The sequence below is a fragment of the Falco punctatus genome (genome assembly GCF_963210335.1).
Source record: "Falco punctatus genome assembly, chromosome: 1".
NCBI lineage: Eukaryota > Metazoa > Chordata > Aves > Falconiformes > Falconidae > Falco > Falco punctatus.
Window position 1 is genome coordinate 36,194,404 of NC_137580.1, and position 22,211 is coordinate 36,216,614.

At 36.9% G+C, this 22,211-nt stretch overlaps 1 protein-coding gene across 2 annotated transcripts in view; it reads right to left on the reverse strand.

Annotated features, from left to right (window-relative positions):
• GALNTL6 (polypeptide N-acetylgalactosaminyltransferase like 6) overlaps positions 1–22,211 on the reverse strand; it is a gene marked incomplete at its 5' end in the record, with an annotated part of 489,592 nt that overhangs the window by 253,128 nt on the left and 214,253 nt on the right. For both annotated transcript variants that reach the window (XM_080372609.1, XM_080372608.1), the window contains one exon: positions 21,345–21,511. In XM_080372609.1, the coding sequence (XP_080228735.1) occupies positions 21,345–21,511 (167 nt within the window). The remainder of the gene's footprint in view (positions 1–21,344; positions 21,512–22,211) is intronic.

Genomic DNA, 22,211 nt, shown 5'->3' on the forward strand with positions numbered 1-22,211 from the left:
GCAAGAGATCTGATCAGAGCACCAGGGAACCATGTAGAAGTTTAAAACACAAAACAAGCATAAATGTATGCAAATCTTGATGCCCATTTGAGAACGTTCCAACAGCAAATCTCTTTTTCCCTGCTCATATTATGTTAACAATAAGATGTTAACATAAGATGTTCTGTGCCTGTGGAATATCGCTGGATACCAAAAGCAGTAATACCCATTCGGCATGAAGCTTCTCAAATGCATAATCTTATCCGCTGGGTTAGTATTCCAGTTGGCTAGAGGTACTTCTGGGCAAAGTAGGGAGATACTTTCCCTGGTATGAGACCATCACACAAAGCAACAGGAATTTTAAAGAGGCCAAGTTCATTCTGCTCAATTAGATAAGATGATGTTGGTTTCTCTGTTGTAAAATTATTGGAAAAAGACAAAAAATAAAACTAGATTATGACACTGGCAAAGCAAATGTACTACATGGTATCAAAATACCAGGCAGACAAGAATGACTTCGAAGTTAAATATGCTCACAGATGTCCAATATGAAGAAAAGAAATTCATGACAAAAACCCAATCTTAAAACCTCAAAATGGGATTAAGGTAAAAAATCCTCTCTCCTTCTAAGACATGCTCCAATTAAAAATAATTTTCTTGTATACCATATTGCTCAACGGAAAAGGAATTACTTTAAATATCCAAAAGAAATTCCAAATATGTTTCCCATAAATTAATGATACTTAATTTTGTCTTGTAGTTTAATTTTTGCTCTACTGGATCTTTCCTAAATCAGCAAAAGGCAGTGCTTAGATGCACTGCTCAGAAAGGAAGTACAATTTCTCAAAAGCACCCAGCACTCACCAGCTTTCAGCATAAAATTAAGACAGCTTTATGGAACAGAAGTCCCACTGACACAGAAGGAAATAATATAATCAACATAAGAATCAATAAGATGTATTATTCCCTAAGTTTTTTTTAGGTACAAAGATTTTCATTTGGGGGGTTTTGAGTTGCCTTCCCCCTCGCCTTCCCCCCTTCCCCAAATAAATCTTGAAAGGCAGCCACCTAGCACTACAAACTCAAAAAACAGGACAAAAATCACAAGGCTTCGCTGCCATTCAGCAAGACCTGGACAGGCTAGAACCTCATGAAGCTCAGCACAGGCAAGTGTAAGGTCCTGCAGGACAGGCTGGGGCTGACCTGCTGGAAGGCAGCTCTGCAGAGAAGGACCTGGGAGTTCTGGTGGACAGCAAGCTGCCCATGAGCCAGCAGCGTGCCCTGGTGGCCAAGGCGGCCAAGGGGATCCTGGGGTGCATCAGGAGGAGTGGGGCCAGAGGGTCGAGGGAGGGTATCCTCCCCCTCTACTCTGCCCTGGTGAGTCCTGTGCCCAGTTCTGGGCTCCCCAGTTCCAGAGAGACAGGGAACTACTGGAGGGGGTCCAGTGCAGGGCTACAAAGAGGATTAGGGGCCTGAAGCACCTACCTTATGAGGAAAGGCTGAGAGAGCTGGGGCTGTTTATTTTGGGGAAGGGAAGACTGAGAGGGGACCTTACCAATGTCTACAGATGCCTTAAGGGCAAGTGTCAGGAGGACGGGGCCAGGCTCTTTTCAGTGGTGTTCTGTGACAGGACAAGCGCAATGGGCACAAACTACAACACAAGAAGTTCCACCTGAGCAGGGGGAAGAACCTTTTTACCCTGAGGGTGACAGAGCACTGGAACAGGCTGCCCATGGAGGTGGTGGTGTCTCCTTCTTTAGAGACATTCAAACCCCACCTGGACAGAACTCTGTGCCACCTGCTGTAGGTCAATCTGCTTTAGCAGTGGGGTTGGACTAGCTGATCTCCAGAGGTCCCTTCTACCCGCGATTCTCTGATTAGACAACTTTGTATATCCACAGGCTATAATTAACAGGACTTATGAAGTTAGAAATAAAACTGTAGTTTTCGTTAGAAAGATACACAACATGAAAGCAACAGTACTGTCCTAATGGTTTTTCAAACTGCTCTCTAGATGGCATCACATCCAATAGTTTGCCCTACAAAATCGTGCAACACGGAAGGGATAGACAGATCCTTGTATAGTTGGAAACACATGTTCCTGTTGCAATGAATACAAAGACAACTTATTTCTTCTTTTTTCCACACAACAAATTATTCACGTATGTTTCAGCCTAAGGTTATTTGCTTTTCATTATCATCACTTGCATAGACTTTTTTGGTTCAATTTTAGAAAGAAACTGTCTAGGTGAACACTATACTCTCTTGGCTAATTCTAGCTTACTCTTCCTTATACATAATCAATCTACCCTAAGCCTTTCCTTGTAAAACAGGCAATATACCAAGGAACAACATGCCTTCTGGGATGAAGATTACATCACTGACTTTTTACCTTAACACATCAATCGCTCTACTTCAATTCTCCTTGACAACTACTCGTTCCCTAAAGCCGTGCAGAAAAACAGCAAAGAATGGCATTTTATATCATCCCAGAGCTACTTCAACAGAGACCCAGAAATGAGCCATTTTGCATCTCTTTGATTTCTCATGGCTTAATCTAAGTATTTTAATTAGCCCTGCACTTTCTGAGTTTTACACAAAGAAGGAAAATCAGATTTGCAGGTCATTACTATCAGTCACGTTAATCCATTTCCCTCTGCATTTGCTGTGCTTGGTCAGGTCTGGGTGCCAGCCAACCAACCATCGCCTTCATGAGACATGGTGAGGCAGCTGTAAACTACTGGTCAGAGATATTGACTTTGGTTCTGAAGCAACTTAGTTCTATTTAAATACAAAAGAAAACAAAAATGCCTATTTCAGTACTCTTTCAGTAATATTTCTTATGAAGCTGGGCAAAAGCAAGTGTGTTGCTCATAAAAGCCTCAACATTTTTCTTCACACAGTGCACTTCTTTAATTTAAAGGGAGTTGGCATTGAGACAAGAATTGGCATGTCACAGGAAAGGTATGCTCATTTTGGTGATTTTAGAACAGCTTATTCCTTCAGAAAAACAGACATACTAAATACCTTTTTTATTGTATACATTGACAAACCAATAGAAGAGTAATTGAATTCAAGGACAATTTCCATAAATCTAACACTAGTTTTTTTTCTGTGTAATATTTCTAAAAGCATCAGAGTTAAAATAATATATATTTGGCAGCAATCCACAAGGTTGTATTTGAACATTCAATGGGAATATTTTTACTCTTTGAATGATTTAGAAAGCATCATATAATACTTCTCACAACATGGCTTTGAATAAAATGGTCAGTTAAATAAATGAGAGTGCTACTGTCAAACAACCAAAATTGCTCATAGTTCTGGACTTGTTTTTTTGAAATATGCCTGTGATCGAGAATACTAAATCTACTGGACTGTTTATATTTACATTTAATACTTAAATAATTCCATCTAAACTCACAAATATGTTAGAGGGTCACACCAATGAGATTTATATATTGCATACTGATCAGAAACTAGCACAATCTTATAATTCCAAAGCTCTGTCCAGCTATTAAAAGCAGACAGGAAGAATTGCAGTTATGTATTTGTATTTGCATATAATCAGAAAACTGGCTTTTACCTTTACACCAAATGGGAACTGGCTTTTAGACATCTGACAGATACCTGATTAATATACTGAGAAATAAAGATAAATACTGCTGATCCATCTTAAAATGCAACCTTATGCAGAAAGATGAAGCTAAAAAAGAAAATACATCTCAAATTCAAAATAATTTTATCAGAACTATGTTTCTGGTCCAACTGGTCCAAGTTTTTCTGCCATTCACCCCTTTTGGTATGATCCCCCTCTGCATTTCCTGCAAAACAGATTCTCATTCTTGTCCCTCAGCTCCCTCCAGATTGTACTGATCAAGATCCCTTTTGACACACATTTTTCCAAGAATAACTGCACCACCATCCATCACTATTCTTTCTCCTCAACTACTGAAACCTGGAATCATTCAGGTTCCCTGGGATTTTGTAGCCTATTCCATAGCTATGAAGGGGTTTCTGCTTCAGGGGCACTTTTCTGGACAAAAATCTAAAAGAAGCAAGAAAATCTGTTTCCTGTGATGCTAAAGAATGCAGCCTGAAGGAGAACACTGAAGACAGGAAAAAACCAATTTCTGCTTCTCCTCAACTACTTATCTCTCATATGCTTGTGGGGATGTAACTTTGAAGGGTTCTGCTACCTCACTTGTATTTATCTTTTTATGAAAAGATGGCATACGAATTTAAGTGGCTTTACAGAAACAGTCTGCAAGGATGCATTATCAAAAAAACATGTGTGCATCTGCAATATGAGTTATAACAGCAAGAGAGGTTAGACAGGCAACTTAGAGTTAAAAATTATTTCATACAGACTAGTATGCAGTTAGATCGCTGCACCCGTGACTTGCCTCATAGCTCACGCTGCTGCTTGTGTAATGCAGGAGTGCCACATCACAGAGAGACTATGAGGCAGGCAAAATGTTAGAACAGAGGTGACTATCCTGAAATGAAACACCACAAGGTAAAAAAGAAAAATGATTGTAAAACCAGACTGAAAACAAAACATCATAATTTTTCAAAGATTTCATAATATAGCATATGGTCGTGGTAGTGGTTTGGTTTTGGGTGTTTTTTTTGGTTTGATTTGGGGGTTTGTTTTTCTTTTTTTGGGGTGGAGGGAGGTGAAGTCTTTAGTAATAGTTCTTGGGCATCACAGGTTTGATTTTTTTATCTCAAGTTGCCTGATACAATTCAGCCTGGTACATGCCAGCTTAATTAGATATGCTACAAGAGATACAAGCCATTTCATCTCAGATCTTTTTCAGTCAATGTAATTTTTTTATACTAGGACAAGCCCATCCCTTGTACTGAGCTTTACACAAATTCTGAAAGTATCCAAAAGGACAAACACAAACCACTATAGCACAGAGGAACGCAAGTGATTGTCCATATGAAAAATGAAGATGATATGACGACCAACAAATGGGCAAGTTTACAATTTGGTATTTGCATACAGTTTACAGTTTCACACATCTTTGAAGGGCTCCCAAACTCTATCCCACTGAAACAAAGGAAAGTTGTTTTTAATTGCATTTTTATAATTAATGTTATTTTACTGTTATTCAGAACCAAGTCATACCATTTTAGAATATATAATTGGCAGGTAAAGCATAAGTTGCCCACTCCAAGAAGGAAAAAAAGTTGAAATAGGTAACACTTAAAAAAACTAAAATAAACACAAAAAGGGTGGAGACATGAGAAAGGGTAAGAAGAAATTAGCTCACAGTACTTGTTGAAGCTCTAAATTCAGTTAAAATTACTTCAACTAGCAAAACTGACAAAACCCTACAGAAATATTCTATTCAGTTCAGAAGTAATAGTCATAATTTACTTCAAAATTTAATCAACTTTACTACAGGAGTAAACATTAAAAAAATAAAGGGGTCCAGCATAACTGGCACTGTCAATCTATATTACAATTCATGCCTTCACATTCACAGCTGGCATCCAGATTGTCACTCACTAGTTAAAAACATGTTTAACTTTCCTCCAAAGAAAAAAACCAAACAAACCAGGGATTACATCAAAAGAGGATATTTAAGGTCCTGTTAATAATACTGAATAGATGCACATATTTTAATTTGTCCTGCAGTACACTTCAATGTCGTGTTCATGTATTATGACAGTTTGTAGCACAAAATCTCTTTCATAAAATTAATATCAAACTGCCAACAAAAAAAAGAAGGAGGTTTGCAGATAAGCAGCACGCACTTCGGTTAGTGTTTTCAAATATATTTGAGGACAGTAATAGTTTCACACTCAAATATAAGTTTGGATTACTTTAATTTTTCCATTCATTAGTATCATCTACCATCACTTTCTTCAATTAAAAATGAAAGTCTTATAAGGAGCAGCTGAGAGAACTGGGGCTGTTTAGCCTGGAGAGGAGGAGGCTCAGGGGGGACCTTATTGCTCCCTACAGCTGCCTGACAGAGGCTGTAGGCAGGTGGGGGACGGTCTCTTCTCCCAGATAACAAGTGACAGGACAAGAGGAAACGGCCTCAAGTTGTGCCAAGGGAGATTTTGATTGGATATTAGGAAAAACTTCTTCAGTGAAAGGTGGTCAAGCATTGGAACAGGCTGCCCAGGGAGGTGGTGCAATCACCATCTCTGGAGGTGTTTAAAAAAACATGCAGATGCGGTGCTTAGGGACATGGTTTAGTGATGGACTCGGCAGCCCTGGGTTAATAATTGGCCTTGATCATTTCAGAGTTCTTTTCCAACCTAAATGATTCTGTGATTCTATAAATTGCCATAGGTAAACCACTCAAGAACAAGACTAATATCCGTTCTGAATTATTTTTCAGTGCTAAAGGATACTGACTTCAGTATCATTTTTTTGTTTGTACACAGTATCTCTTTTCATACACCTGGAACTACTTTGTGGAACAGACTATGGGACTAAGATACTTGAATAATTGTTTAAAATAATCATCTAAATGATTGAGTTGTACTTGTAACGTGTTTTAAAGCACTACCGCTTTCCCTTAGAACTGTATATTTTAACAAAGAAACTCTGTGAGGTTGAGTATTTACAAATTTGTCTTAGATGTGAGTGGCTTTCCTTTCTGACTAGAAATACTGTAACACAAATACAGAAAATGCTGCAAAAGGCAAAGGGATGTTGCTCACAGCTTCTCTGTGGAGCTGCAGCAGAAACAGCTGCTACTTATATACATCATGGGAAGTTAGAAAACTTATGTCTTATTATTTCTCCTTTAACTTGCCTTCTCCATCAATACTGATTTTCAATCTGAAAGATGATGTGTTATATGACTTCTAAAATGGAAGACACAACTAATTTCATTTCTGTCAGAAAAAAAACTGTAATGGTATTTTGGCCTTCAAGATTACTGCATGCATATGATACTGAAAAACGTTCCCCACTGTTATAAAACACTCCCTCACCCAGCCATTGTACAGGCTACATTCCCTACAGGCAATGATAATTAATTAGTTGATCAGAACATTCCGAAATCCTTAAAGAAAAAGCATCAGCAATGACATCCTACATTTCTTATAATAAAATACTGAACAGTCAACCACTTCCCTCAGCATAGCCAGAGGACATCACGAAAATCCATGAAGCATGGGAGGGCTCTCTTTAAAAGACCTCCACACCTGCAAACATCTAAAAATGATTAATTTGGGTCTCTTTGTAATTAAATGATGCAAAAACATAGTAAAACAGTAAACTATTTTCCATCCTGCTAATATCTAAAGTTTTATAGCTGTGCACAAACAGCACTTTTACAAAGAATGTCAACTGTTTTCTAAATTAGGCATGTTGCCCTTCAAACAAAGGGAAAGAAGAAACTTTAGCCAGAGTCTTTTCCAGATTTGTTGAGAGATTTCTACCCACTAAAGATTATTAGGTCCTAGTAAATAATCAACACTTCTCCTACAATTAATATTATGCATTCCCTTTGATTTTTTTTTTTCAGAGATAGACAATACTGTGGAAAAGCATCCTGACCTAGCAGTAAGAAAAATCATCTTATAAATCTTACAAACCCAGAACAAACCAAAACACCCCCGGCCCCAAAGCCCCACACACCTCTCTGATAATAGCAACACTTAAGCTTCCAAAACGAGGAATCAGCAGATTCTGGAAATCTGCATGCCTGAACGCCATGCACTTAGCTGCAGTATGTTTTGCAGGTGTGGTTAGAAGTGTTCTCTCCATCATATAAAAGCAAAATCCCTAACAATTTCCTGTTCTAAATGGTTAGGATTTTCTGTATCGTGTAGCACATTCTGCTTTGCTGAAACACTGTAGGAGTCCGGCCTTTCTCAAACCTGGGTGGTCTGATTGCCTCTCCAGCCAGTGTTATATTATGGAACAAAATAATGCCAATAGACTAGAGATACTACCTTCATATAAACTTTACATTATATATTAGCTTTTCATAAACATTTTTTACTTTAATATATATATATATATTTAGACAGATGAATGCATTTTATTCTCATTATTAACTCCATTTCAAGTTTGATGCATTTGTCCCAAGGCTTATTTCTTGAATTAGTGTACAGGGAAGGCAAGGGAGGGCAGTTATTATGGGGTGAACAAAAGTTGCTAAGTCACTGGCCATAAAGGAAGTCAACGTATTTGTTTGCCTCCGTGTGCTGTCTGTGTCTTGGTAGAATTATGCAGCAGCCCTACAAAGCTGAAAAAACTGAAGCACGTACTCTCACAATACATTATCATACAACAGGATATAAAGAGAAAAAAAATCACTACCCCAGGTAAAAATATTTTATATCTGTGACTTGGGAATGCAGAGAGGAGTTTGCAAAAACTCATGGTGCATACCAAACCATCTTGCTTCTGGCACTCTCCTTCACCTAAATCTTCCACTGTATGTAGAACTTATTTGAATTTAAAAAGCCTGATTTGACCCAGTCCTATTAAAATAAATCCTTTATAATTACTAGATGCAAGTTACTAATGTTTTGCTCATGAATCAGTAATATTTAAAAAACAAGCTGTGCATGACAGATCCATTAAAGCGTTCAGCTATTTATAAGCTTCATAAAATTGCCCATCTGCCCGAAAGATGCATGAACTGAACTTGGAAAAACAGCACATACAGAAAATCCCCCAAAGTTGACTGAAATGTCTGGATAGTAATTTTGGAGAAAAACAAAATATTTCTTTTCAAGCTAATCAAAATCATAATTGTTGAACAAGAATATTTGTAACTAGACAATTCCATACATCACTAATGCTTCCTGTGAGACATGCAAGATGCACAGAGCAATGAACAAACACGCACAAGTACACTTCTGATTTTTGACTCCAGAAAAAAAAAAATCTGCATAAATACATACAACACTAAACAAAATAGATGCTTTTGACAACAGGGTCTTCATTTATGCAAGATAAATAAATTAAATAAATACAGATGATTGTGGAACTGCTTGCCATTAGCCAGGAAAGAATCATCAGAAACAAATGTCAAATTATGTATTGTGTTATCTCAGAAAACCATCAAGATTAAATGAATACAAATGAATTGCAGCTCCTTTAGTACTCTATACAGTTGGGTGTTTTTTTTTTTTGTTTTGACAGAAATAGAATACACCAGAGCCTTAATGGAAACTTAAATTATTTTCTATTTTACTCTATGTCTGAAGCAAGGTCAAAATAGCTATTACAACTCTTTAAATATTTCTGATTTTGTCAGAGTTACCAAATTAATAGGACAGGAAAAGCCTTTGTTCTTCACATACAAAGCTTTGAAGGCATTCATTTGCTAAACTCGTTACAGGATTTTTCTTTCCCTAGGCCTTGTTAAGATTTGAAAATTAAACATTGGGGATGCTACACATAAGAAGCGGTCTAGAAAGGACACAAGCAAAACGCATATGGAAAAAATTGCATATAGTTAGCAACCAAATTAACATTTTCCTAGCTGTCTTCCACAGAAATTATTAGAAGCTACTTTGTATACCTGATATCTGACTGTAAGAGCTTTTACAGGCCAATACACAGTGTTTTACTACCAGAAGTGTAGGTTTAAAATTATTTTACAAGTGACCATAATAATTTGCTGCTTTGGCTATCTCACAGTTTTCCTTATACTACCAACCTTTATTTCTTACCTGTATGTCAAATTTGGTACCAGTGAATGAACAGGAAAAGAGCTACTCATTTATACTGTTGGTAATGTATTTGGAATAATGTTAGCAGATCTCAGGCTTGCCCATGATTTGCAGATAGGAGGGATGTCCTGGTTTTGGCTGGGACAGTTAATTTTCTTCCTAGTAGCTGTTGCAGTGCTGTGTTTTGGATTTAGGATGAGAACTGACATTTTTAGTTGTTGCTAAGCAGTGTTCATGCTAAGTCAAGGACTTTTCAGCTTCTCAGGCCCTGCCAGCAGGAAATATGGAAGGGCACAAGAAACTGGGAGGGGACACAGCCTGGACAGCTGACCTGAACTAGTCAAAGGGGTATTCCATACCATGGGACACCACACTTGGTATATAAACTGAGCCAGGTGAGGTGGAGGCGATTGCTACTCAGGGACCAGCTGAACATCCATCAGCAGGTGGCGAACAACTGTACTATGCATCACTTGGTTGGTTTGGGGTTTGTCTGTGTCCCCCATTCCCCTCACCCTGAGTTTTATTTATCTTCTTGTTATTTCACTTTCCATGAAAATTATTATTATTATTGTACCGTACTTCTTTTTAATCATTAAACTGTTTTTATCTCAACCTGTGAGCTTTACCTTCCCCCCTCCCCTGCCTCCCTGGGGGAGGACTGAGTGAGCAGTGGAGTAATACTTAGCTGATGGCTGGGGTTAAACCACAAGCTGGTGGGGGAGGGGAAGGACAAACCAAACCAGTATATGGCAAAATAATGTAAAAGTTTTTCTGAAGTTACTTTCTTTAAGATGCATAAAAGGTAATCCGTAGCATGCACAATGCTACTGCCTGTTCTTTAAGGATGTTACTGTTTTGCTTGGTGATTACAAGCATACTTGAAAGTCTGCACTCAGGAAAGGGGAAAGAGATTTCTCAAGTCTGCTTAGGTGAACTCAAATGTTGCAATTAAGACAACCCTGACTGTAACAGACTACCATCTTTGGAAAGACTACTAGAATGTTCATTCAAAAGCTTGTCACACCGTATTGAACTGCATTTAACTTTGAAAACTGAAAGCTGCTAGCTTTTCTGCGTACACTGAGAAGATAATGAGTTATTTAAAGTAAGGATAACACTGAAACAACAGTCAAGAATGAAAAAGATCATGAATAAATTTCAATTGTAAACTAAAAGAAAGTTTCTAAATAACAGACAAATAATGTTTGGCAGGAACCCTTGATGTTCATACTAAGGCGAACCCCAGCTGATTAGCACATGGAAAAGACTACTATATAACATCTTAGGCCTGTACTCCTGACACATAATAACAAAGAACACTGCAGGAAAGAAAATTTGATGGGTTTAGATGCACTGTTTGCAAGAGGTCCAAAGCCATGGACTTCAACTGCTACCCTACCTTACCTGACTACAGGTTTTCATGCTGAATACTTTATTCATGAGACTTATCATCCAAAGATGTAAAAGTTAATTAACAACTCCATTATACTACTCAATGAAGTTGTGGAAGTAATAGATCTGGAGTACTAGCTAAGAATAGCTAAATGCCAATGAGATTCCCAAGATCACCTAATCAGTATCATCAACTTCGAAATTCAAAAAAATAATTAAAACCAAATTTTTAACACTAAGAGAGAAAGAAATACAGTGAAATGTGTATGCACTATATCTTTTCCATTTTTTCAGCTCCTAATGTGCATCTTTTCCATAGTTCATTAATTACAATAGCTGAAGGTGGTAACTGTAAGGTAACTGTTCAAGCATCTTGTCAAGTTGTTTAAAGTATCACTGCAATATAATAATGCTTTTTCAAGTGGAAGGTAAACAGCTGATGTTTGAGATAAAAGCCAATGGCCAACATAAACCCCAATGTTTACTCAGGTTTGGATTTTTTTTCCCTATTTATGAGATCAGATTTGAGTATTCCACATGAAAAATTTTAATATAATTTTACCATAATTCGATTTTAAGGTCAAAGACATGTAAATCAAAGCTGAGATGCATAGTAGGAGATACAAAACTAGAATGTATTTAATTTAATACATGAATAAACAAACTTCTAGTATTTCAAGAATACTCAGAGCAAATACACTGATTTATTTCCAAATCTGCTTCAGGTATCTTCAGAACAACACTTCATACAAGTATGGCAAAAACATTTAAGTTGACACACAGAGGACAAAACTTGCTAAGTACAGGATGCCAATTGTTTCCCATCTCAAAAATTCTTTGCATGTTCAGAGGAGAAAGGGATGCAGCCTATAGCTATTAGCACGATGCACACCCAGCAAGCCCTTCATAGGGTAGGCAAGCCAGGAAAGATTGACTAATACAGAGCTTGAGGAAACACAACCTTCGTATTCTGACTCCACAAGCACTCAAAAATGAAACTGCTTATCTATTACAACCATTTCCAGGAAGTACGCGAAACGCAATTTGTTTTCATATTAACATTGCATGACTGAAATTTTCATTTTTACAGCTGAGCTGTATTTGAGTTGCCTGAGTGTGTGCAGCATTTGGACATGGGGGTATTCCTAACTTTCTCCCACAGCAGCCATATTTCCGATTAATTCTGTCTAGGTAAAGCATACAATTTAAATTATTTCAAGTTCTTCCCACTTCTCCTTTTCTCACAACATGACAATATTCTTATGCTCCAGCAAATGAAAAGCATTTTGAGATGAGCTGCAGATGCCTCAATATGGTCATTATTCTTAGTGCTGAACTGTCCTCAACCTCAGGGCAACCCTTTCTTTTCCCATTGGTAAAGCCATTCTGTCAAGTCAGAATGCCTTCAGTAATGAAACTGTTATTGCAAGGTTCATGAAGGAGCTGAAGGCAAAAGCCTATACTCTAATTTGAGAATGAACGCCCTGTAACAGAAATCATAACATTAAATAATCAAAATTGAGAACAGATAGTGATGAACAGAAAACATAGTATTACGGATTCCCATCAGTGTATTCCAACTCATGCTCGGATATCTTTTAAATTGTACTTGTTAGAGTGACAGTACTTTATTTTGACCAGAAATTAGTCCAAGTTTAATAAAATTCAAACAACATCTGTGTGCGTACATTACAGAGGAAAATAAAGAGGCATTTTATAGCTCAATATACCAAGTATAAAAATGTAAATCCTATGTTTAGTTAGATGTCTAGTCAATATAGACACCTTGAAATTTGATTTGTTTCATTTTCTGTTTGGTCTTTTACTTTTTTAAAAATCTCCTTTTAAATATAGTGATGTATTGTTTTATCAGCTTTGAATAAAGAGACTTAATTTTTAACCCTATATGAGGGTCAGTCTCTTGATTTTTCTGATGTATTGCACATGAAGTGGTAATATGCTAAAGTTAACTGTTGCATTAAACTACTTCTGTAAAGATTTGCTTACCCTTTCAGTGATACGAACAGTACAGCTGAAGCTGCTGCTGGGTTCCGGGATGTTTCACTAAGCAGGGGTAAGGCCACCAAAAAATTCTTTAGGGAAGTAGAAAAGATCTATCTTTACCTTTGCATAATTGCTTGACTGAGGCAAAAGGTTTCCCAGATGGTAAGGTTATGTGCTTTAGGTATAACTGCTCAGCTATAAACCTATATAGGTATGGGATTCACAGTTACTTTCTAACACATAATGTCTATGTGAGTCAGGTCTAGCATCGCAAATACCTGCCAACACCATGGTTACTAAGAGCACACCTGACCTGAGAAGAGTTTTCAAGATAGCAATGTTAGCGCTCTCACATTTACAGGTTTCAAATACCTAGGGTGTCAGCAACTACATTTGGGATGACTTGGATAACACCAATTCATTTGTGATACTTAGAAAGAGGATTTGCATCTACTGCAAGAATCACACCGTAATTGATAAGGCTTCTTGGTGACCCTATTACTAACAGCTCATTAATCCTTCCCAGACTGAGACAAAACCTGGACTGGTCTAGCAGATAGGGTTCTCTTGTTCTCAGCAGTCTCCCTTCAATCCATGACATCCACAAGGACAGATACTTCAAGGAGACATGAATGGTAAACACCAAGAGTGTTCTTCTGTGGCAAGACAAGTCTGTATGCATAATCCCTCACAGAAGGGTCATTTTACATTTCAGGCACAGATTGCTCCTTGCAAGCCACTTCCAGGTTCCACAGTCTCCAGTTACTTCAAAAGATGGCAAGACCTCGACTAGCACTTTCAGCTGATTGGTAACTTACTTTGGTGAGCCTCTCCCTGCTGATACAACAATGCTTTTCACCACAAACTTCTCTGGCAGTGCTGTATTTTGGGTAAATGTAGGAAGGAGGTCAGAGGGTGGAAGAATAATAAAATTCCATTTGCAAAAGCATATGCTTGTTTAATTGCTGTTTTCATTACAGTTCCAGACACACGGTTTGTTCTTAAAAAAGACGATGATTTCAAATATTTCAGAACCAAATCAAGTACCAATTCTTATCCTTATCCAAGAACTTTTCTTAGCATTTATTTTCCGATTACCCGACATTTCTTTTTATTAACAATACCAAGCAGTTTGCTTCAGAAAGTTGTAACACCACACTCAGATTTTGCTCATGATATAGGAATAACATTGGTCATCTCTCAAAGTTCTTGGCAATATGATAAACGAAATAGAGTTATGAAAAGATAATGCAGCTCCTTATCCCTTCTATTGGAATAAGTACACTTCAAATTCAATTTTCACTGCTTAGTTTTATTTTCTTTCTCAGCTGTTCCAAAAGGAAGCTGATCTCTCTAGTCTACCAAAAGACTAGTGTTCTCCAGAGGACTATTGTATATTGAAGGCAGCTTAAGTGCACTGGTGTAAATATTGATGCACACATACTACAGCACTAACAAATTGTTTTCATCTGTTAAGCTAATTACCCTTAATTTTTCAACTGAATTAATTCAATTTAGTATTCTGTCAAGGCAACAGATTTCTGTACACCTTTATCCCATTCCTTTTTAATTTTCAACACTTGTTACAGTCTATCCTACTGTATAGAAGGTGATTTCTGAAGTTCTTCCTATTGCATAAACTTCCAAACATGGGACAGCCTTACGTAGGTAGCAGAAAGTGGCATCATAACAGCTCTCCTATGATAGATATTTATGCTGTACAACATAATGCCAGTGAGACAGTCAAGCTAGCATCAGTTCCAAAAGCAGTCTAGTCTCATAAGCACAGCATTTCCTTCCAGCCCATTAACATCACTCAGCAGCTGTTGGGTACTTGTAAACCCCAGTTTTAGTACAGTAATACCTGTAGAAACAGGGATGCTCCTGCTTACACCTTTCTCCTCTCACTTTTTTTTCCCGCTCTCTCCTTTCTGCCACAGAGGCAGATTCTAATCACATAAACAATGCTGAATCCTCTCAATGTCCCTTATTATCACAGCACGGGGAACGACAACAAAAAATGAAAACAAAACCTCCCACCATCAAATACAAACCCAGTGATTTGTCACAAAATATGCCACAATTACTTGCCTGGAATTATTTTTTCATATTTTTAAAAGCTTGTTTCTCAGCTTTCTGAGAAGCCATACAGTCAGGCAGCTGTTAACTTGCCATAAAGAGCAAGCATGTTCCACAGCCCCTCCGTTTCTCACCATTGTTGCCTCCACACATACCACTGATGACAGCTAGGCCTTTTCTCTGCCTTCCAGCATGTCTTGTCCAGGTTCTGACTTCTGTTCCTACTAAACTCTTTTTAGTTATACCCTTTCTATTCAAAGGAAAAGCCTGTCATCGAAAATATTCCTGGCTGCAGCCACTGCGACCATACACAACACCAGGAGGCAATCCCAGATACCTTCCAATTAACAGTTAATAACGCCCCATTCTTCTTGTCCTACTGTGCCTCCAGAAAGAGAGCTAGTGAGCTGTGTCCATGACTTCTTTGGATGCATTCATTCAGCATGGATGTTGTTAGAAGTGTTCTGTTTGGTGCCCCAAACCCCACAGGCACACTTTTTTTGAGCAGAAGGGTGGTTAGTTTTCAGGGATGGGCAGACATCCAAGTTCAAAAGTACAGTATATAAAGATGAAGAATTATTAATATCCAAGAAAAAAAAAATAAATCCCTTGTGTAGCTTTAAATTGCTCAGCTTAAAAGAAAGTCATTGAGCTATTATATACTATCTTGAAAAACAGGCTCCTAAAGTTAAGGGACAGACTTAAAAGCATTTCCTTAAGTAGAGTTTGACTTTCACAACATTACAACATCCCCTTCCGATTTTCTGTTTTAAATGTTGCATATTTTGACAATACTGGAAATTTTTGGAGAAGCGCGCTTTCACTGTATCAGAGTATTGCTGCCTATAGCAGAGGTTTGCTATGACAATCATACAATATAACCTTCACTTTCATTTCATCAGAAAAGTTATATCCAGCCGTGATCTGAAGCCAAGCATCCATAAATTGGAGTCGCAAGTGACATGTTGCATAAACTATCTGTCTGCAAGCAAAATACAGGATTTTCATCTTCATGCAACAAATAGCAGGTATTTATTGAGTGGAAAGTTGTACAATCTGATGTTCTAATAGAGCTGCTTTGCTTTTAGCACAAACTCCCTTACCCTAATGTTATTGTATAGTATGACTAATATAATTTACACAACTACAGTTAACCCCCAAAACCTTCAAAACTCTCAAAACCAAAATCAGACCACCTCAATAAGGCCAAAAAGGCTTTACCAGGCTATTAGGGTAATTGGGCCATAGATCATATCTTCCTCCACATTCACACAAAACAAAGCACAGCACTGGCACTGAAATTCACTGACTGACTAAACTGAGCTCTGATCAGAGTCACAGGTAGCTGCTTTTGCAGATTAACATGCATGTTATTAATCTGGGATATTCAGAGATCTGGCACAAAGCATATGGGATCTGATACGGGACAGTATGATATGCCTAAATGAATGGTGATGCAAAAAAAAAAAAAAGCGCTTAAGCAAGACAACAGAGATAAGAGAACATTATAGATGACAAAATGAGAAGGGAGTGGCATAGCAACACAAAGAAAAGCTTCCCAGTTTGTAATTTTCCACCAAAAGACCAGCTCATTGCCAGTGGCAGAAACTAGTTTTTTCCTGCATTAGCTGTCGGCTGCTAATTTATCATTTTATTTTTCCTTGGCAAATACAATTTATTTTTTTGCAAAATAAAAGATGGCCTAATAATTGTTACTGTTAATGAATTCATTGCTGGCTATGGCATTGTTTATTTTTTCTTATAACAGGTGCTGTGCCAGTTAGAGAACTACAGGGTAAAGTAAAAATGCTCGGTAAGTCAATTTTACATGCATGGGCACATGTGTTAGTAACAGTTCACAGGCCTGACTAAGCTAATAAACTCATTAAAACACAAAAGGAATAAAGGTTGATGTAAAAACCTATCATGTGTTGACAACCTACATGAACTGTTTAATTAATTAATTATGCAAATCAATGCTCCCCTGAAGTTTATAAAACAGTAATTAGAATTTTTAGTATTTCTTTGTAAATTCAAGCTGTTCCATAGCAGAACAAATGAAAACTTGCTTCCTTTTTCATTTTGCCCTTTCCTCTAAAACTGTTGCCCACATTCTGCTTCTTGCCATGTTTTCAGAGCTCTGTCTGCCAACAGCCTGTAACTTCAGAGCAAACTATGCCAATAATAAACACCCCCACCCCCCAATATAAACCTGCAAGCCAATGCCAAATCATCTTCCCTCTCCCACCAAAAAAACAAATCCCCCCCGAAAAAAAATCGCTTTCCACAAGGCTCATTTTCACAGAAACCAGGCTCTCAAAACCAGAGCTGCACACAAACCCACTGGAGAGATAGCTGACATAGGGGTATGCTGGTACCTCCAACATAAAGGTGTTCATCTTCGATGGCAGGTGACGCTTACTGAAACTGAGAGGTCTTTAACTTACACAGAGTTTGCATGAAATGGGTGTTGCAATTGCAACTCAGAATCCATCACAAAGAAATACTCTGCATACCTTAGTTTGCAGAGATATGTATATCATTGAACTTTTGTGCAAAAGCTACAGTACTTGGACCTACAATAGGGTTATTCAGTGGAAGTCTCTAATGAAGACCTGACTGCTAAATCAGTTGGAAAGAGTAAAAAGATTCTTACATTTGTCTGCCAGCACACAGCATAGCCAGCTCCCTTACCAATAGCTTTCTAAGGCAAACTAAGTAGAAGTCTAATACTTGTCTCTCTCTTATAGAGCTTGTTAAGTGACAACGTATTTCTTTTATGTGTGTCAAAACTTCTATGAATTTTAGATTCGGTTATCAGCTCTAGATTTGGTTCCCTTTCATCTTGCTGGACACCACCATTTGTGTTTACAATGTAAATCAGAAATGTTATGTTGAAACAGAGTTCCATTAATTCAATCAATTTTTGCCATCCCATTCCTTCATCATTTTTAAGTATATAAACTCTGTGAATTATATGAATAAAGATACTTTGCAACTCTGGATACCTATATTTAAGTCTACATTTCCTTCCAACTGTCCCAGATAACTTTTTATATTCATATGGGTTTTTTGTATCAATTTGTCTATAACCAAATATTGCACTTCCAAATTTCGTAACATTTGCTTACCTCCCTCTTAATCCCAAGTCTCTCATCTGCATTATATTGATATTTAAAAAGGTGCAGCTGTCCTTTTACTTTTATAACTTCTAAATGTCATAATTTATGGTGAATATTATGGATGAATTATCTAAAGTTTTTGGGCTTGGTCACAAAAGCCAAAGAAGCGAATATGCATAAAATGAAGGCACACAAATAATTTTACAGACAAACCAGCAACCTGCTGGGTACCTGGCTGTGCACTAAAACATTTTCATCATCTGTTATCAAAAGTTCTTTATGTGCATTTCAGTATCTATATTTGCATGAGTTAAGAAAACAAAAACACTCCACCATTTTTATCTATCTTTTACTACATTTTTATCTATCAATTTTCCACTTTTTCTCATCTACTCTATTCTGAACAGGGACTGGCTTTTCATAACAATTTCTAAGACTTTTTTAAAAAGGAAAAGTTTGATTATTAGAAAACCCTAGAAAAATAGATTGTCATTTATTCACTACTTTTAAGGTAACAGTTCTACTGAAATATCCCATTCTTACTTTCAACTATTTACAAATTATGTTTAAGTTCCTAGCAGAAAACTCTCTATAATACAAAGTTGTAGAACAAGTACAGCATACACAGTATCACTTAAATAATATATAACTGATTTCACAAAAGAAAGTAATAGCCATTTGTCAGCTACGTGACATATGGAGCTCGGTGAAGAAATTATACAATGAGAAGAAAGGATACAGATGTATCACTAATTGCTATACTGCTTCAACACTGCAGTAAACTTTGCTTGCAATGACTCTCAGTTTTGACAACAACCGAACATACCTGTATTTAATTTTTTACCTAATCTGTCTTCAATGCCTTTCACACTGCTTTAACGCTCTCAGTCTAGGCAAAAGCAACTAAAGGGTGATGACTAGTAACATTAAACTAGTCATCTATTCAATCACTTTTAAAGAAGATTATTTTATGAACTGTGAGGGAAGGAGGACAGGTATCAGTCATCATTTTGTCAATATAAATTAACCCAACTGTATTAAGTGTGGCCACTTCATGAAAAAGGAAAACACGCTAGATGACATGGTATAGGTTCAGTTAAGTGCAGTTCAGAGGATCACAAATACAAGAATTAAACCACTTTAGATGCCCCAAATTAATCCATCCAACTTGAAATTCTATGTCACTGAATTCAGAGTAGAGATGCCAGCACATTTTTCTTGTGTGTTTGTTCTTAAAACACACAGTATCAAACATGCTACCAAACATGCTCAAGTTCAGGACTGGCAACCATTCAAAAATACATTTCTAATCTTTATTTGAATAATACAAAACCACAGAAGAGTAAATCTTCCTAACGGTACAACAGTTCTAGGCTCAACTCGATACAAGTCTTCTTAATAGATTTCTTTCAGATTTTCAAACCAGACACTTATGTTAAGCATTTCTATGTTATATGAACAACTTCTTCCAGCAGAAAACCATTCCACTGAACAGCTAGATAGGTTTATAGAAGCGGAAATGAGGAAGATTTGAGAGATTATTATAGTGTTATAGGAATTACTATTACAGTTAGTATTTACTCCAAAATAGGTTCTGCTGCTGGCTGAAAGTAAGTTAGGGCAGGCAAGAAAACATCAGAAAGTACAATACTCCATGTTTACTGGCATTAATTCTTTTTCTAAAATTGTGACGTAGATAAGTTTTCTAAAATATTAATACATTTAGAAATATATCAACAATAGTCAGTATGATCTTCATTACAAAAAATGCTACAGTATCACCATATTGAGCAAGCATAACCTGAGTAGCTACTCTCTCAGTATAAGAGGCATTTTTACTTGTCAGACACCTCATAAAACCAACTTACTGGCTTCCCCATAAGTTGTTTACTACTAGGAAATTGTTAGCCTGCAGAAAAGTTGTTGTGCTACTTTACAGTTGTTTTAAAAACTTTCATCCATGGTCTAGATTTTATAAATGTAGACTAGCCAGAACTGTACTCACTTTACAATTTCACTTAAATTGCATTACAGATAGAGAGGCAGTTCATCAAAGGACATACTTCAACTGGCAGATATGAGAGGGTAAGATAGATGTGTGCAGCATTAATCTTTTCTAACCCCTGAAATATCAAGTTAAAAATCTAAAAAAAATTATTCCACTGTAGCGCTCTACTAATATGCCTCTCATTCACCCAGGGGCTTCTCAAAATAGTAGGTCAGAGATTTGTTCCTGTAAGTTTCTAGCTGACACAAAGGTTTTATCTAAAACATTAGCAATGAGCACAATTCCCTCTTTTGCTATCAATCTACTCAGAACAAGGCTCACATACAGAATAGCAAGTGATGTTTCAACAGAAACAACCAAAAAAACCCACAAACACCAAAGAAAAGTCAAAGTGTCTCATGCTTGAAGTTCTAAAAGATGTACTGAAATTTCAAAGAAAAACAATTTCCCAGTTCCATGTTAATGATATGGACGAATTTTACCCAAGGAATTGTTACATTTCATTTAAGGAGCTTAGATAGAGCATTCATTTCTTGTATTGCCTTAAAGAAGCAATGACAGCAGAAGTCATAAAGTGATTGCAGTTTCCTTAATTTTATGATATATAGATGATGTAAACCTTGGTTAACTATTCTAAAGCAGTTTTTCACATTCCACTCAAAAGGGTCTCATTTATCTGTATGGCTATTTTGTCCTAGTATATGAAGCTGTCTAACTCAATAAATTTCCAGGATTAAAATCTAAATGAATTGCATCCAAAATTGTCAGTTAATAGGCTTTTGGAGTAAAAGGGAAGCCTAAGGAAAAAATGTTGAAACACCAAAATCTGCAGTATTTCAGAAATAATATATTAAACTTACTATATTAATAAGTGTCAATGAACAGTTCAGTCTCTTCCTTTTACCATGAATTTCAGTAGTCATGCAAAGTAAACCAAAAGCCACTTACACACATTTATTCCAGCTCACAAGTAAACATTATTATGCACAGCAAGCAGTCCAGCAGCTATGGTCTGCTCACTTCATGCTTCCCTTTTAGTTTCTATAAGAACCACACTGCATTACAAGTTTTGAGTTAAAAAAAAACCTTACCTCTGTCACTGAAGTCATCCACAAGAATGATTTCTGCTATCAGGCTGTCTGGAGTGCGGTTGATAATACTGTGTATTGTTCGCAAGAGTGAAGTCCAGCCTTCATTATGAAATGGGATAATTATGCTAGTATTTGGTAGCTTTTCCAAGTACACCTTGTGCTTACAGCTGGAGAAACAAGAAAATATTTGTATAAGCATACTGAGGAGTCTGAGTTGGCATACACTGCCAATCATTTGGGACATTCAACCATCATTGTTTCTAGCATAAAATCCAACAGTGTAATCAATCACTACTTTCATGTGACAATAACTAGTTAAAATATTTATATTGCTTACAACATACAATAAATCTGAACAATGACAAATTTAAGGTGAATGAATGAAAATTTAACTGGCTGGAATTAGATTCTTCTCCTTCACTGGAAACTTTCCTGCAAAATGACAGAGGACATATCTTCTACAATGTTATTTCCAGAAAACAAATCCTCTTATCAGAAATATTTCTGAAACATAATATGAAGCAAAAGAAAATGTGAAATGATCCTTTTTTTGTCCATACCAGGGTAAAATTTGCAATAACAGTGTACTATACTGAAAGACAAACTCTAGAAAACTGCAGCATGATCCTGGGCAACATGCTTGCAATATGCAAAACAACAACATCCACAAATACAACTCCACATCTAGATATCCAAAACGATTGCTGCTATTAGAGAGATAAAACAACATATGAATCTGAAAACACAGACTGATACAATTAATACAACTTAACCTTTCATTTTTGAAAGGAAAGCACTGCACCTTCAGCATCTTCGCTGAAGAGCATCAATGTAACATCAGTGCCTATCTTTACAATTTTCACTACT